At 42.2% G+C, this 15973-nt stretch overlaps 1 protein-coding gene across 16 annotated transcripts in view; it reads right to left on the minus strand.

Moving 5' to 3' along the window:
- Positions 1 to 15973, minus strand: part of EYA4 (EYA transcriptional coactivator and phosphatase 4) — a 614551-nt gene that overhangs the window by 28823 nt on the left and 569755 nt on the right. For all 16 annotated transcript variants that reach the window (XM_069235264.1, XM_069235265.1, XM_069235270.1 and 13 more), the window contains one exon: positions 11394 to 11483. In XM_069235264.1, the coding sequence (XP_069091365.1) occupies positions 11394 to 11483 (90 nt within the window). The remainder of the gene's footprint in view (positions 1 to 11393; positions 11484 to 15973) is intronic.

Raw genomic sequence — 15973 nt, forward strand, 5'->3', positions numbered from 1 at the left:
CCAGTCTTGCAACACTGAAAGCATTTGTATAGACTAAAGCTTATGATGTGTTTAATAACCTCCCACTGTGACCTTCTTAAAGACCAGGCGCATGTTCGACCCAAGATGAGCATTTTGGAGACACTGGAAAAACAACAGTTATCATACAACTATTTCTTCTATTGTTTGCAGAAAACTGTTGCTTGCGAATACAGATATTTGAAGCAGGTACTCAGTAATTACCACCGTACAATATTACAGTAAAATATCAATATTAATAATTTTAAGTATTTGATGGTGACGCAAATCAGGCTGCCATACTAATCAGTAGCTCCCAACAGTACCTGCCCAGTTTTTAATTTATCACTGGCACCACTGTTCCAGAGGGCGACAGGTTCTAGTTGTTGAGGACACGCCTCCTCAACATGGCACTTTTGTTTTTTAGAAAGATGGGGCTTTGTGACTACTTAAATGAATGGAACCATTTAGGACTGTCAAAGGCAGCAAATTTACAGAAGACAAAAACCACCAGGATCCTGACTTGGGGACCCCCTGTGTTTCTCTCCTTGTATCTTTTTGGCAGGGGGCATATGGCTCCTACAGCTGAATTGGCTGAAACAATCTTTCTTTTACTTTTATGGTTTTATTTTCACCTGCTTCTTTTAATTGTGTCCTATTTCCTTATCAGTGTTGCAGACAAGGGAGAGTGCCTTGAGCCAATGGAGCTGCTGGGCCCCACTTTTGTTTTTAGCTTTACCACCCCCAGCTCTTACTTTATGATCACCCCCGCTGTGCCTGAGAGCAGTGTGCTCCGGGTTGAAAAGGCCTGGTCCACACAACATGGTGCACTTTAAGAAAGATATGGCAGCGTGTCTGCACAGCCGGCCTGCCCAGCACAGGTCCCCTGGTATTTTGGCTTCAGGTCTGCAGGGGCAAATCACTTACACAGCCGTTCCTCGGGTATATGTCAGTCTACTTTTCCAGGTCAATGCCTAAAAGGCCACTAGACGTGAAACATGTTGACCAATATTTAGGTGGCCTTGAGATAGTTTCCCGCCCCCTACAATTCTAGAAAGTGTTTGAGCATTATCTCATTTTATCACTTTCGAGTTGTTTTTAATCTTGGTCTTATCCGCTTGATGACTATTAAATTAGTGATTTTGATGGGATACAGGACCAATTTTAACTCTCTCCTGTCTTGAGCTATTACCTGCCTGTAGGTTTTAGTTTCTCATACTCTACCACGGCAGTAATTATAAAACATCTCCGGCAAAGAGCCCCCTCACGGGGAGCCTGTCAGACATTGCAGCGCCGGTCTGACGAGGAGCACCCCGATGATGAAGCATGGCATCCGAATGGATGTGTGAGGGCTCTTGCTCCTAAACCAGTGGGTTTCCCTCTTTTTTGCCAGTAACAGTGTATTCATTATTGTTCATCGTTACTGTGGGAGACTGTACACTGGACCTTCAATACTCCCTTTCCCTCTCTTTGATGTTGACACTGCCTAAAAGGTCCTATTAACTTTCACCTATGCAAAATTTTCTATCAGTTTCACACATAGGAGGACGCCATCTCCCTGCAGTAAATGCTTGAATATTTTCCTTATTAATGCAAAATCTTTACCTAAATATAACATTGAAATATTCAAGTTTATTGATTCATGTTATGTTATGGGGAATTTATAAAGCACAACATCAACCCAAGGTTTTCTTGGCGCTATCAAACAAGGCAAGTAGCAGTGGAATTGAAAAGCCGATCAAAGTGTTCTTTGAGGGACATATTCAACTAGTTGATCTCTTAATAAATGGGCCCATTCCCTTTATTGGTTTGAAAACTAAACAACACATTTAAAATGTAGTACGCTGTTTAATCAGCAGTAAATTAAGGCTCTTCAAGAAAGGGTTAATCTGTGTTCTCCAAGGAATTCTAAAAACTAGCCTAACTGCAACGTTCTCAATCAAAAGTATTTTGATATCACACTGAGGGAGACTATGGTATGTGCTGCAAGCATAATCCAAGTTAGCACCAATAACAACGGCCATGATAGTCTTCATATCTTTAAGCGAAAGGAATGGTTGGATCTTATTAATAGTTTGCAAACTGAATATACATTTCAATAACACCCTAATTTATTTGAGGCTTAAAAGATGTTGATTCGAGTAGAACACCAGAACTTTTTAGACCTAGGTTTATTGACGGTAACATACCAGTTTATAAGGGCAATAGCATCTAGTCCATATTGATGTGGTTTAAGTTAAAACCATGATTTTGGTCTTTTGAACATTCACTTTTATGTGCTTGTATCTCATTCATTTACCAATAAATCAAATTATATCTTTAAAATGATCTTGTACTCGGGCCAAATCATCAGCTGAACTAGAACCCGACAGTCATCAGCGTATTTAAAAATCCAGCAGCCTCTTCTTGACAATCATTTTATAAGGGGCTGTATATGAATATAAAAAAGATGGGGGCCATGGCAAACCCTTGAGGAACTTCACACTTTATCTTTATTTCTGTAGCACTAAATGGGGTAAGTTGGCCAGCTTGTGCCGTGTGCTCCAAAAAAGAGGTAGCAAGTTAAAAGCTCTTCGAAAAAAGCCTTGTGGTCAACCATATCAAAAGCCACAGATAATCGAGCATAATCAAAGTTGGGATATACCCATCATTGATTTTTGGCCAAGACCTAATACTGTCTCAGTATTAGGTTTAAGCTGAAAACCTGCTTAATACAATTTTAAATATTTGGAGTCAGAAATGAGAGCTCACTTTCTGCACTATATGAGCTTCTAAACGTTAATGCAGTAGGGCAAAAAAGAAACTGGACGAGCGTTCTTTAGGATTTTTGGATTATTACCAGACAGTTATATTAGTGGGAATAGAGTAGCTTTTTGAAGTAATCTGGAACTCTCCCTTACCTCAATGATTCATATAAGTTAGTAAGAGGTTCTATGCTGGAGTGAGCCATTCAATGCAGCACTGTAGGAGGGCAAGGATCACATGGAGCTCCTGATTTTTAAGACGATACACCTCCCGTTCTAACCAGACACAATCCCCACAAGAATTAGTAAGTATAGCATCTGTGATGCTCCTAATTTTTTCAATAAAAAATACATTGAGTTCATTGCAATTTTCTTGTGAGTATATCACAGGCTAATTGATTCTATCCATTTTAGAGAGGCTATGCACAATATTAAATAGTTCTTTTTGTGGATTGTGATCTGTACAAAACTGGAAGCTTTGTTTCTTACGAAAAACTGGCTCACGGAAACACCAAATCAAAATACTGCATGCTTTATCCCCAATGTTTATTCACTTAATCATCAGGACAGCATTCTTCACTCAGGTAGTGGACTGGCTATCATTTACCAATCCAACTTCACTTATTTAGTAATCTGTAAACTGAACATGTCTGAAACTGAAGGCCTTTTCTTTTTCTTATAAATCTATCCTACTTTCTCCTTCTTCATAGTCTTGAGATAAGCCTCTCTCACTACAGGCTACCCGGTGCACCTTTTCAATCCTTGTGCAGACCTGCTTGCTTCCTTTGTCTTACATAATGCACATTTTTCCAACCTAGATGATCTTACTGTTCATGAGAACAACCCTACAGACCCTCACTCCCAAATGTTAACAGATCCTGATGGGTCTCTAAACTGTTCACAGCTAGTAGACAAATCCACCTGCTCGTACTCTGGACCTTATTTTCTCTAACATACCCAATCTCTCAGTTTCCTCCCCTCTATCATTAATCTGATTGGGCCATTCCATGGTTCCTTTCCAGCTCATTTTATGTAAGAAACCTTTTCCACAGGCCCCTGAGATACACTCTTGAAGGTCTGGTCTAAAATCATCCACCCAATCTTGCTGAAGGCCTGATTTCATTGCTAACATCCCTCTATGGGTGCATATTAACTGATACAATATCTTAATTTGTGGCTCTCTACCACTATTGATTCCATCACACCTCTTAAGCAGACCTGTTCCCATTGCAACTCACCTACTGCCTCCGAGTTAGCCAATAAATTATCCAAATCAAGCTCCACTTTAAATTCAGGAGCCCTTCAGATCCATGTCACTGACCCTGATCCTGAGCTGCCCAGTATTCATGCAGCTTGTTCAGTGTTTTTTTTTTTTCACAGCCATTGTGCCAGACATTTGGAAATGAGCTCAGGGGGTTCTGTTTTAAATCGAGAATACTGCAGGTGGAAAGTAGTTGTCTTCGTTTTATTTGATGCCAATAAAGTACAAAGGGTCTGAACAAAACTTCCCAGCCTCAGCTCTGTCCCAACGTCTTCTCACCTTCGTTCTACATTCCCCTCAGGGATCTCCGTGCTGAAGATTCCATTCTGCTTCCCATTCCATTACCACAGATATAACACATCTCTCTCCTCAAATGACACAAAGCAAAGTTTTGTCTACTACCAACAAACAAAAATATTGAATGAATACACACAGAGAAATAAATCTTTCTTTCTTCTCCACATTTCACATCACATAGTAGTCCTTTAAACGTGAGAGAACCATGCATTTCTGTTCGATCTTCTCATGGCTGTATTATTTGTAGTCCCCAATGTTTCTTCATGCCATGAGCCAGCTCTTCCAAACTCTTTAATGTTTCAGGTAGAAATAGTGCCAAAAAGCACAAACCATCAACAATAGTGCCTGAACAATGTAGACCAGGACCTAGGAGCAATTTGCGGCTGACTACCATGGAGCGCAAGTCAGATACCCCAACCAGTTTTTTGCTGGTCAAAGATTTTGCCTTCTGGCTTAGTCTTTCAAGTCCCATCAAATGACAGGAGTACACTTCTAAAGCCCCCACGACCTAAGGGGAGGCACCTAGAGATTCACAGGTGTCAGGCAAAGGCCAAGAAGAGGGTCCAATCCAGTTAGCACTGGTCAGCTTGGTACTTCTTAAAAAAATAAAAAGGCCTCTGGTGGCATGTTGTGTCCCTGTATCTTGAACAGGAGGTTAACCTTATGACCACTAGAGTCCACTTCTTTGTTCTGGGTGCAAGAGGATGCAGGTCCAGTCCTTCAGCTCTCCTCTAAGGTCATAAATAGCAGCCAAGACCTCTTCTGATCTTTTGAATGTCCAGGAAGTGTTCTGAAGTGTGTGCTTGGAGGTGCGAGCAATGAGACAGCAGATCCACAAGAATTGTCTTGGCATCCCGGTCACTCACCTTTTAAGTGTGCTCCAAGTATTAAATGTGAGCTCAGCAGACCGGTCGAGCAGGATTCAGCACTGTAAGGTCAAAAAGGATGTCCACAGCCCCCAAACTCCATATTTGGAAGAGTTCCAATGATTCCTCCTCTGCCCCTTTCAGGTAAGCCTATTGTTTAATCCTGTGAGACATTTCACACCTACTCACACTTTTTCAAGGTTAATTACCAGCTGGGTGGGAGAAGCTGGAGTGGCAATGCAAATTAGCCTCCAGATCCTGGGGCAGGGAAAAGGTTACTTGCTAAATGTAACCTTTACTTAACATTTATTAAAAATCTAATTTCATTAAATTTAATTTTTAATGACTATTAAAAACAGTGGTTCAAATATTTTTCTACTTCGTCACTCTCATGACATACAGTATTAGCATTTAATATTGCTTCCCAATGTTTCTCTATGGGCCAGCCAGCCTTCCCCCAGTGCTAACTTTACATTTCTATATGCCTTACTTTTACATACCATTTACGTAGCCTTGCAGGCTACAAGGCCTACCACAAGGGTGACCTATGAATACTTAAAAGGATGTTTTTACCTGTCAAAAGTTTACTTTGACAGGTTGCAGTGCATGTTTTGCACTGTTACAGTAAGGCTACAGTGGTAGACCTGAAGCCATGTTTGATTTCCACTGAAGTGAACGATACAATAAGTGCTGCAGTCCTCTAGTGGCATTTACCTACCAGGCCATGGATACACATCGTGCCATATACTAGGGACCTCTAGGTAAGTTAACTATACCAATTAGGAATATTCCAATTCAACCATGTTAAAAGGGGAGCACAGGCACTCTACTACTGGATAGTGAGGTAAAGTACACAGAATGTTTAAGCCAACAAAAGGTGAAAAAATCCAGCTTGACTATGCAGAAAAAGCAGGTTTCCTACAATAGCCATCTTTAGTCCTGTCTAAAATAATTCCACTCTTTTTGTTCAAAGCTCTCCTCATCACTTAGTTTTCAAGAAAAGGGCCCTATCCATCATCATAGGCTATTTCAACCATCTACCTTGAGATCTTCAGGAGCGAAAATGGTGAAGATATCACAATATGCTTGCTTGCAGGTAGGTGGATGCTCCTTCGCCTACGTAGCTTCCAAATTCTGGAATGAACTTCCCTGTGATCTCTGGGACCCAAAATTCAGGTTGCAAAAAGATTTCAAAGTACGCATTGACTTTTAAGACTAGTTGTTAATTTTGCAATGCGACCTATGAACAGACTGCATCGCAAAATTTCCAATCAAAGGAACGATCTTCCTAATTAACATTAATTAGGTAGGTTGGTATTTGGGACCTCCTGTGATTCCCTGCAAACACGTGGATGGTGGTCTGCAAGAACAGCAGACTACCTTCCTCATGCTTGCAAATAGGAAACCACTTTTTTTTTTTTTTAAACCACCCTATGTCCTTTCCCATTTGTGAACCAGTTACCACTCCAGGTTATGGGTAGATAACTCATGCTTTTCAACTGCAATTGCAGTCACAAACCATTGATACATTCCTCTCCTAATCTGTAGTAGGAGGGGAAGTCACCTTTAGGGCTCCTTCCTATTTATGATTTCAAAAGTATTGCCTAAGCCCTTGTACGAGTTTAAAAGCATTTTCAGACTTGTAAAAGGGTTTATGCACATTAAGAAAAGCCCCCTTGCACTTGCAGGCCCTGAAATTTTGCGAACCACAGTGCTTACAACCGCATCTGAACCTCGGTGCCTGATTCAGGATTTGGTGGTAAATGAAGAGAGTCCAGTTTCTTGAGGAAATCTGTACTAAATTCCACCGGCTTAATTTCCTTCACCGGATTAGCCTTTTGACAGAGGAAATTCAGCTGGTGGCTTCTCTGTATTTAGCATTTGCTCCAGAATTAAAAAGATTTTTTGTTACACCGATCTCTGAATCAGGCTCTACTTTTCCCCAAGGATCTAATCATTAGACATCAAAGAACACTTGCAGGAAACTTACCAGAGATACCTGAAAACATACAACACTATTCTATCCAGCTGAGGAATTTAATTTCTGTAGATTTTTCAATTTAAGATGTATTTGCCACTGTTGTCGAAGAGTCGTAAGTGGTAAGGCAGTGTGGGTGGCGAGTGAGTCAGCAAACCAAAGTATCAGACATTGGCCTTCTCCCATCACATGGATGTATTGGACTGCGAGGTTAATGGGAGGTTCAAGGGACATATCGCTCCTTCTGCTCTCCAACAAGGCTAGTAAGGAGTTGGACAATAGATATTGTCCTGGGGACAAGCCCACATCTGTTATTAATGATGTATAGGGAGAACAATTTCCTGCTATGCTACAGGTCGCCTAGTGTGTGTATAACAGAAGCATGCCATATAGTTAGTTCTGTAACAGAAGTGAAGATGTTGCCACTGGGAGTGCCTAGGATCACCAGCACTGGTGCATAAGGTACTCAGGATTGCAGGAGTTCAGTCCTAGGCCGGGAGCAATGGTGGAATAATTGAAGGATGGTGGACAGATTCCAGGCAGGCAGTCATGGCTGTGTTTGTCAGTTTCCAGCTGGCCATCCATGGGCAATCCAATGGATCTGGGAAGCCAGGTAGTAGTGTTCCAGGAGTGGTACTGCAAATCTGGCCTGGTTTAGGGGTGAATATAAATTTGCTAAAGTCACCCTGCAACTAGAGGTTTGCAACGTATGTGGTCGCCAGGTGATTCATGCCTCATTAAGGGTAAAGTGTGGGCCAGGTGATTCGGGCACAAGGGAAAACAGGCAGGGTTTTGCCCTGTTAACCTTCAGCCCTTCAGCTAAACATGGTGAGTCAGACAAAATATAGTTCAAATAATATCCTCAGCTATCTGTGGTGTTACGTTGGGAGGAACAAGGGACTCAATACCAGATGGCCAAGTGGCTGAAGAGCCATTATCACTTATGGGTTTGGAGGAGGGTTCTTCGGGGCCTTATGACTGCCGTGGTTTCACGAAATGTGGCGGCAATTTGTAGGGCCCAGCGCCTCTCTTGTATGACCTCTTCCAGCTTGGGGTTAGGTTTCAGCTGTGATGAGCTGTTTGAGCATGGTCAACATCCACAGCAACGGCTTGTGGTAGATTCTCGAGGTGCTTTCAGGCTGGGCTTGGGTTGGGTTGAGTTGAGGATATGAGCTCTGTAGACTCCAACCAGCCCCAAGTGGCCACTGCAGAGTCAAAGAAATATGTTTTCACTTCCGAAACCACTCTCAAATGCACCAGGAATAAGAGTGAGCAACAGATGTCCAGCTAGCAAAGGAGGCTTTTGACCCCCTAGGAAAGAGTTTCTCTGCTGTTGGACAGACACCTTGTAGTCCGTGAAGAAAATAATCCAGGCATTTTCAACAGTAATGTCTTTGAATTTGTGTGTTTCACGTAAAATAGAGTATCACCGTAATGAAGAAATTGAAACAGGAACCACCTGGGGTTAGCCCCTGGCGGTGGCTTTCGCACCGGGACACAGTGGGTGTGCTCCACAGAGAAGAACGGAGCGTGCCATTAGGAGGAGCAAGTCCCGGAGCCATTGGTTAGTGTATGCCACTGAGTTCGATCCGTCACATTCCTCCGGGAGTCCGACCACCCAATGTTGTTTCTTCTCGATCGGCCCTCCACGTCTTCAGCGCGGCGCTCCAGGGTGTGGACATGTCCGGCCAAGGAGGTTAATTAGGAGTCCAATTTGGGGTTTTTCAGCTAGCGTTCAGTGAGGAGTTGTTCAGCGTCATGTACTTTGTCAACCAATTTGCAGTGATTGTCAAGCAACAGCGTAAGATCAGCTGTCATGTTATCTATTTTGCTCCCCATAGAAGTATGGGTATTGGCCAATGAAGTTCCAAGTTTCTCAACTGCCTCCAGAACAGAATTCAGTTTGCCGTTGATGGATGCAGAGGGATCTGGGTGTCTCAGAGTGTTTAAGGTCCCAGTTAGTGACCACAGAGAAGTGCAAGGATGTGCCATGAGAACTCGTGCGTAATCGCCCCGTCTAGATATGCAGTGTGTGATCGTCGTAGAGAAGAAGTATTGGTGACCCTGCAAGGGACCCACTTTTCAATGCTTGTGGGCTCCATAAGCATGGCAGCACGGGCAGCCTTGTATGGAAAAGTGCAGGGAGGCAGAGGTGAAAGTTATAGATGGTCGCAAAACCAAGGATGGTAGCAAGAGTGTGCGACAGGTATCAGGTCTTGACAAGATGCCCTGGACAGGGAAATCAAGGTGGTTGGAGTTTCGCACTGACAAGCAACAATTGTTAGATATGCGTCTTAGTCCTGTAGTACTAAATGAAGGCAAGGAATACTTGACTTTCCATAAATTCAAGAACCACACATGGGACCCTTAAAATGGCAGTATAGTTCATGAGGTATGGCTCTGGGGCCACAGCATCTATTACTAAGTACAATGGGCTGCAGCTTCGGGAGCAAAAAGAATAGGGGGCCAGTGGTCGACCCTGCAGCATAACAGTTTTGCCAGAAATTCGGTGCCAGGGGTCTGCAAGGCAAGGTCCCAGTAAACATGTCTAATGCCACTTGTGGCTTAAGAGGCTGTCAGAGTAACTGTGAGCTGCATTTGTTAACCAAGTTCAGGCCTCAGGTCCAGGGGCGACATCGTAGCCCCCTGCACGGCTGACTAGAGTGCCAGGGGGCAGGAGCTTTGGGCGCTTCAGGGGAGACCCGCTCCAGAAGACGTATCACAGCCAGTCACAATATAGGGCCCAGACTTGCAAGAGTAAGCAAGAGTAAGCAAGAGAGTTTTGTCGGATGGAAAGTCCACTCCGCCCCAGAGTAATGCAAGGATGCTGTGTCGTAGGGTGACAGGGCAGATACTCGCACACACAGGAGAGGGGACCGAAGGGACCCCTGCACGGCGCTCTACAGGGGTGCTCCAGCTGCCCAGTAACCACCCCCAGAGTGTTTCAAGTCTCACCTGTGAACCTGCATGTAGCGAGCAGTGAAATCCATCAGAGGTGCCCAAGTTTCATAATCTATGGGGAGCAGTCCAGGGGCGCTGCTTAGGCTGCAGGGGACAGTTCTCCAGTAAAGGTAAGGGTCCAAAGTCCAGTTCAGCAATCCAAAGGGCTCAGTCTTAGCGAGCTGGATCCACAGGCCATGCACATGGGCAGCAGGCTGCACAAGGTCACTGTACCATCCCGTTGATTGAGGCTCCTCAGCACCTCATGCAGGAACGAGAAATGGGAATAATCACTGCTGGCAGAGTGGGCAGTAAGGAGAATGCCTTAGAAAGGCCTGCTTTTATGTTCTAGAAGAAAATTATGTGAGTGTATGGGGGATCCACACTACACTGGATTGCATTGAGACTCTAAACAAATTGTCACTCAGCAAAGTCCGGAGGCACTAAATAATTCCCTGTGGAGTTATATATTGCCATCTCCCACCCCCATTATTCCACGGTCTGAGGGCTCAGAAACATACCACGGTACTGAAAAAAACGTTCTCATTAGAGAGAATTGTTTGAAAAAAATAGTGGTCCAAATTACAAAAATAATTCCTTTTCTGTTTCAACCTTGTCTTAGTCTGAAAGAGTTGTAGTTTTAATTGCATTAAAATGGCAATACAATCCCTTATGTATTCCCAGGACAAAAAAAACTGTTGCTTCACTATGGTCTTTGAAGGACTACCACAGAGGAGGTCGCTGGAATCAAAACACATATAAGGATGCATTTTCCGAAAGGTGCCTTCACTGCAGCCTCCATTTAGGAAAACACTTAATCGAATTAAGCATACGTAAACATACTTCTGATGGAAATACAGTCTTATGGGCCAGGAGCTGGAAATCCCACACTTTTCGCTCGTTTCATGATCTGATTAAGAGAAGGAATCGCTCTGCAGCTTTTTCCAATTAAGTCTATCAGTGGTGTACATGCTTAGTCCGGGTTAAAACATAGAAGTAAGGGCCTTAATTATAAAAAAGATTTCACACGTTTTGTTTCTAATTAGACAAAGGAGTGTCTTAAAGTAATCGACGATAGGGAATATTAAACACTTCCGTGTGTTTTAAATGGAATCTAGAAGTCCAAAAAGTGAAGTCAGCAAACTGAAAGTGAATTAACACACGACGTGGAATAATATTGTGTTAATTAACATAAACTTGGCTGAAGTGCCGGTACTTTAATTTGCATCTGAAAAACGGTTTGTCACCGGTCACCTTCGGCCCATCAGGTTGAATACTGCAAATAGAATGGAATAGATGCGTTTGTTTACCTCTAAATCGTTGAAAAATAAGTGTGTGTCTGCAAGGTTGAAAATCATTTCTTCCATTCGAAGTCCAAGAGTCACTGCCATTGGTGGGTCCTTAAAAATAAGTTGTAAAAACTTGTCATGAATAGATATATTAAATTACATAAAGTATAATGAATCATTCAACTACTATTCTACAGATGTAACCCGACATCAATAACAATATCCTGCTGAAATGGATACCAGGAGTTTAAATGGTTTTCAGGACAAAGTGCTACAATTTAACCCTGGTATCCCACCGCAGTCTTCTCATTATCTCAATCATTTTCCCTTATCCACAATGAGAAGACTGAGAAGATATATATGTACATTTCAGAAATCCTCCTGTCAGTTGTCTTGGAAACCTGGACCCCAGTATTTAATATAAAAACCTGCGAAGCGGTAGGAAAAATATGGTGGCAGAAAAAAAGAGACATGAGGTGAAATCAAAATACCAACTTTGGCTTGTGGCAACGCCGGCATTCGTTAGTGCCGAGGCCTCCCACGTAAAACCTCGGTCTCCGTGTCTATGTTTCTTTACAAATTCAACAATGTTGAAAAACATACCTGCTTGCAGTAGTTTTTAAAAATAATTCAAGCCCTCTAATCTTGGCATGACTGACTGAAGACACACCATCAAATAGGCAGACAAATTTCGACTATTGTCGTCTTGGGAGGTGCTCACACATTCACGTTAGCTGCTAAAACTTGTGGATGTGTTGATTTGTTTGAGTGATTACTTTGTGCCGGCAGTGCTCTAAGAGGACACGCAAAGACATTAACAATTTCTCTGTGAAACCTACAGCACCAACAATAACAAACGCTGTTAGTCACTCCGAAACAACCTGAACTAGCTGTGGTCTCAATCCTGGGTGTCGATTGACACTGCTGGATGATAAAGGAGTGATAGACCTTAAAAAAGAAATACATTGCAGTCATCCATTGGGAGAACTGTTTTTTGTGATTGTTAGCATTTAATTGATAAAATAAATATAGCTCATCGTACGCCAGGTGACATTTGTTTAGCACTCCAGCAGTATCTCATCATGCAGTCTAAGATATGTAGTGCTATCATCAATCACGTAATTACTGCTGCTGGTGGGCATCTGCTTTCATTTTCAGGGACCAAACTAAACGCTCTTAATCAGAATTTAACCCAGAAGAAGAGAGAGAAGGAAGAAGGAAGATAAAGACAGGTCAGTGATACATGGGTAAAGCAGGGGAGACCGTGTAGGAGTGAGGAAGAGACAGGAACTGTAAGACAGTACATTACACAGGAATGAGTGGGAATCAAAACTAGGCAGCCTCGGTCTTCGCAATCCTGATAACGCTAATGTGGTGGAGTGTTCCTCAGAACAACCACTGGCATCTGTGCTCTATTTTTAGAACCAAAATTAAGCACTGGTAGCATCAGCAGCCTTTCTTTTAAGGTCACACATTTTTCCAGCCGTTATGTTTGGGTTAGTGGTAGACTGGACATCTACTTAGGAATTCAGATGGACTTCCTCGCACCCTGTTTAAGTTCAAAGGTCTGACTGACAATAAGCATGACTAGCAATATATTACAACATCTTCCCTAATGGATCTTACTACATCATAGACTGTTACTGCGCATGCTCCACTGAATGAAGTCCTGCCTAGAGCTACACATGATGGCCAAATTTCACATCTGCTTCTAAGCACGATACCCCATCATTACATCAGGTGTATCATGCCTCAGTCGTGCTGACTAAACAGACTGTATAGTCTCAAAGAGGCACAAGCACAAAGGGCCTCATTCAGAGTTTGGCAAATGGGATAGTCTATCAAGAATGTGGCGGATGTCCCGTCTGCCACATGAAAAACACATGAAAGTCCTGTAATAGTTTATGGTACATATAAAACGATGGACTGGATAGCCATCGCATTTTGACGGAGCATCCCATCTGGCAAACTCTAAATAATGTCCAAAGTGGCACTGCACTTTCAAGTGTGCACAAGCTTCGCAAATTAACCTAATGGTGTTTGTTAAAAGCCTGGATTCTAGGTAAATGAGCTACTAAAAGTGAAATGCATGCACACTGACCCATATTTGCTGGACTGTAGATAAATAAATTATATATTATGCAATGTTCACGTTTTGGATTTCTCACAAACATTTTCAGTCAACTACAGTATGATCTAAACATTTAACACGCCCTCTCCAATGCATATAATTCAATAAAATCAGCTTGTACCACATCATAGTTCTGTTTACTCCTAATCCACAAATTAACACATTTTCAGTAATTTGCAAAAACTGAAATGAAGACAATCGCTTGCCATTGAGAAAACATCTTACTTATTCAGTCGACGTTCTTGCCAGGCACATTTAATTTGCATTAATGCAAATATATAAAAAAAAAAAACATATATAAAATAATTTAAAAACAAGCATCAACAACAGTTTTCTGAAATATTACTAGGTATATATAAATAATAGTATTTAATTATGAATATTAATATAGGCTTCATTCTAAGATTTGCAGACCTGAGGTTTGAAAAGAATATGCAGGGACAGTGGATGTTCTTCCCAATAGCTCCAATAGCAAAGAAGTAAGCACTCACGAATATTAAGCCTCTTCTAAGGGCGGCATCTCTTGAGAAAATGCACTATACTAGTTCAGATATTTGTTAGCTAGAAGTAACAAGTGCTACAGTCTGCGTCGTGTTTCTTTCGGCAAGAAAAATTCAAAACGATCGTCTTTCTGACTCAGCTTCTTACAAGTAGATAAAATTATTTTCTAACAGCTCTCCAAAAAACTCGACAGCTGGTTTTCTCTCTACAATGATTGGTTTCTTCAACACCAAACATCTCATTTTTAGTCTTTCTCTTCCTTCTCTGCCCCACTTCCCACAACTTCCCCTCCTTCCATTTTGCAAGTTCTTTACTTGTAATTGATGTGTCTGGGCAACCACATATTCCCTTTTGTGTAAAGTGATCTGATACCATTGAAGGCGAAGTAGGACTATTTAAACACAAATACGTTTATATTTCAGGTAAAAAGAACACTTCAAGGTGCATGGTAGATACACACTCGAGGTAGATTTTCTTGTGTTAAAGAGAAGATATTTACATTCAATGCATTTGCTTTGTATTACAATTGAATACCTGCACAGACTGCTTACTATGAGAAAACAGATCACTTAATTCCTACTTAAAAAAAATGTAATTCATACTTATATTTAGGTCTTATCTACAGACATATTTTAACTGTCTGTTGCCAAAAAAAAAACTATTGTGCAGCATACTAAAACATATAGGGAGATTTGTGCTAGCCCATCGCTTACCATTAGTTATCTCTATTCTTACTCTTGCGGGTTCTTATTCTATGAATTTCCTTCCTCTTGTTCTGTTGGTCCCTCTCCTGGAGCAGAGCTTCTTTACACTGTATTGACTGGATGACTAGTATAAAGTGTTCATATTCACATAATTACATTTTAGGTCGAGAGCGCAAGCGCTTTGACCTGTAGTAAGTATTGTGGGCTTTTGACCATGCTCATCTCACACCTATCAATTTAATTCGCTTATTGGGCTTGCCTTTCAAAAATCACTTGATGTAATTTGTAAATACTTTAACTTTGTCCCGCATTGAGGCTGCCTTTGTCATTGTAGAATTCCCTTGTTACATGGATTATTCTACAATTGCCAATATACTTCAGTGTGGGCAAACTATTTTTAGGTCGAGCATAAGCATAGGACCTCTTTTATACTTTTTAGTATACTTCTTCTGTGGGATTCCAGCTACTTAATTTGTTAGTTTCAGTGTCATTTATAAATCCTTGCTTGCTAGTGGCCAGTCATGCCTCTTTGTCTCTCCTTCTTCTGTGTGGAAGCAGGGACCAAAAAAACTGTATAATTACGCTTTGTGCTGTTTATCTGGACTGTAGGGTACCTTTTTTTTTTTTTTTTCTTTGTTTCCTGCTCCTGTCCAGGGAGGCTTCCCTTTTAATTTGCAGTGAGCTTAGCTGCAAAAAAAGGCTATAAACCAGGCTGTTATCTTGGTCACATGTGGTCTCTGCACCCTCTCTCAGCTGCCTGGCTCCCGCCCTTCCGTGTCTTGGATTTTCTCTACCAAGTGTGTCTGCCTGTGTGCTGAGAGCAAGGGCGTGGGATCGCTTGTAAATGCTTATAGACTAGGCACCCAGCTCTACCAGGGCTCCACAATCCTTAGAGACAGTGCCCTCTTCTGCTCCATACTGGGATCCCACTCGCAGCTCCATTAGTGCACCTCAGTTCACACACTCCAAGTCCTCAGCTGTACCAGTGACAAGAAGCCCACACATCTTTTCTGCCAGAGCACCTCAGTTCTCGTAGTCAGTACACTCTGCTACTCCAGTACTGGGACCTCGGGTGCAGCTCCATCAGTGCACCGCAGTTTAGAGACTCCAAGCCCTCATCCGTGCCAGTGCCAGGAACCCTACATACACTGTCTGACAAAGCACCTCAATTCTAGCAGTCAATACACTCTTCTGCTCCAGTACTGGGATCTTGGACGCAGGTTAATCAGTGAACCACAGTTCACACACTCCAATCCCCTTATCCG

The sequence above is a fragment of the Pleurodeles waltl genome, chromosome 5 (assembly GCF_031143425.1).
Source record: "Pleurodeles waltl isolate 20211129_DDA chromosome 5, aPleWal1.hap1.20221129, whole genome shotgun sequence".
Lineage (NCBI taxonomy): Eukaryota > Metazoa > Chordata > Amphibia > Caudata > Salamandridae > Pleurodeles > Pleurodeles waltl.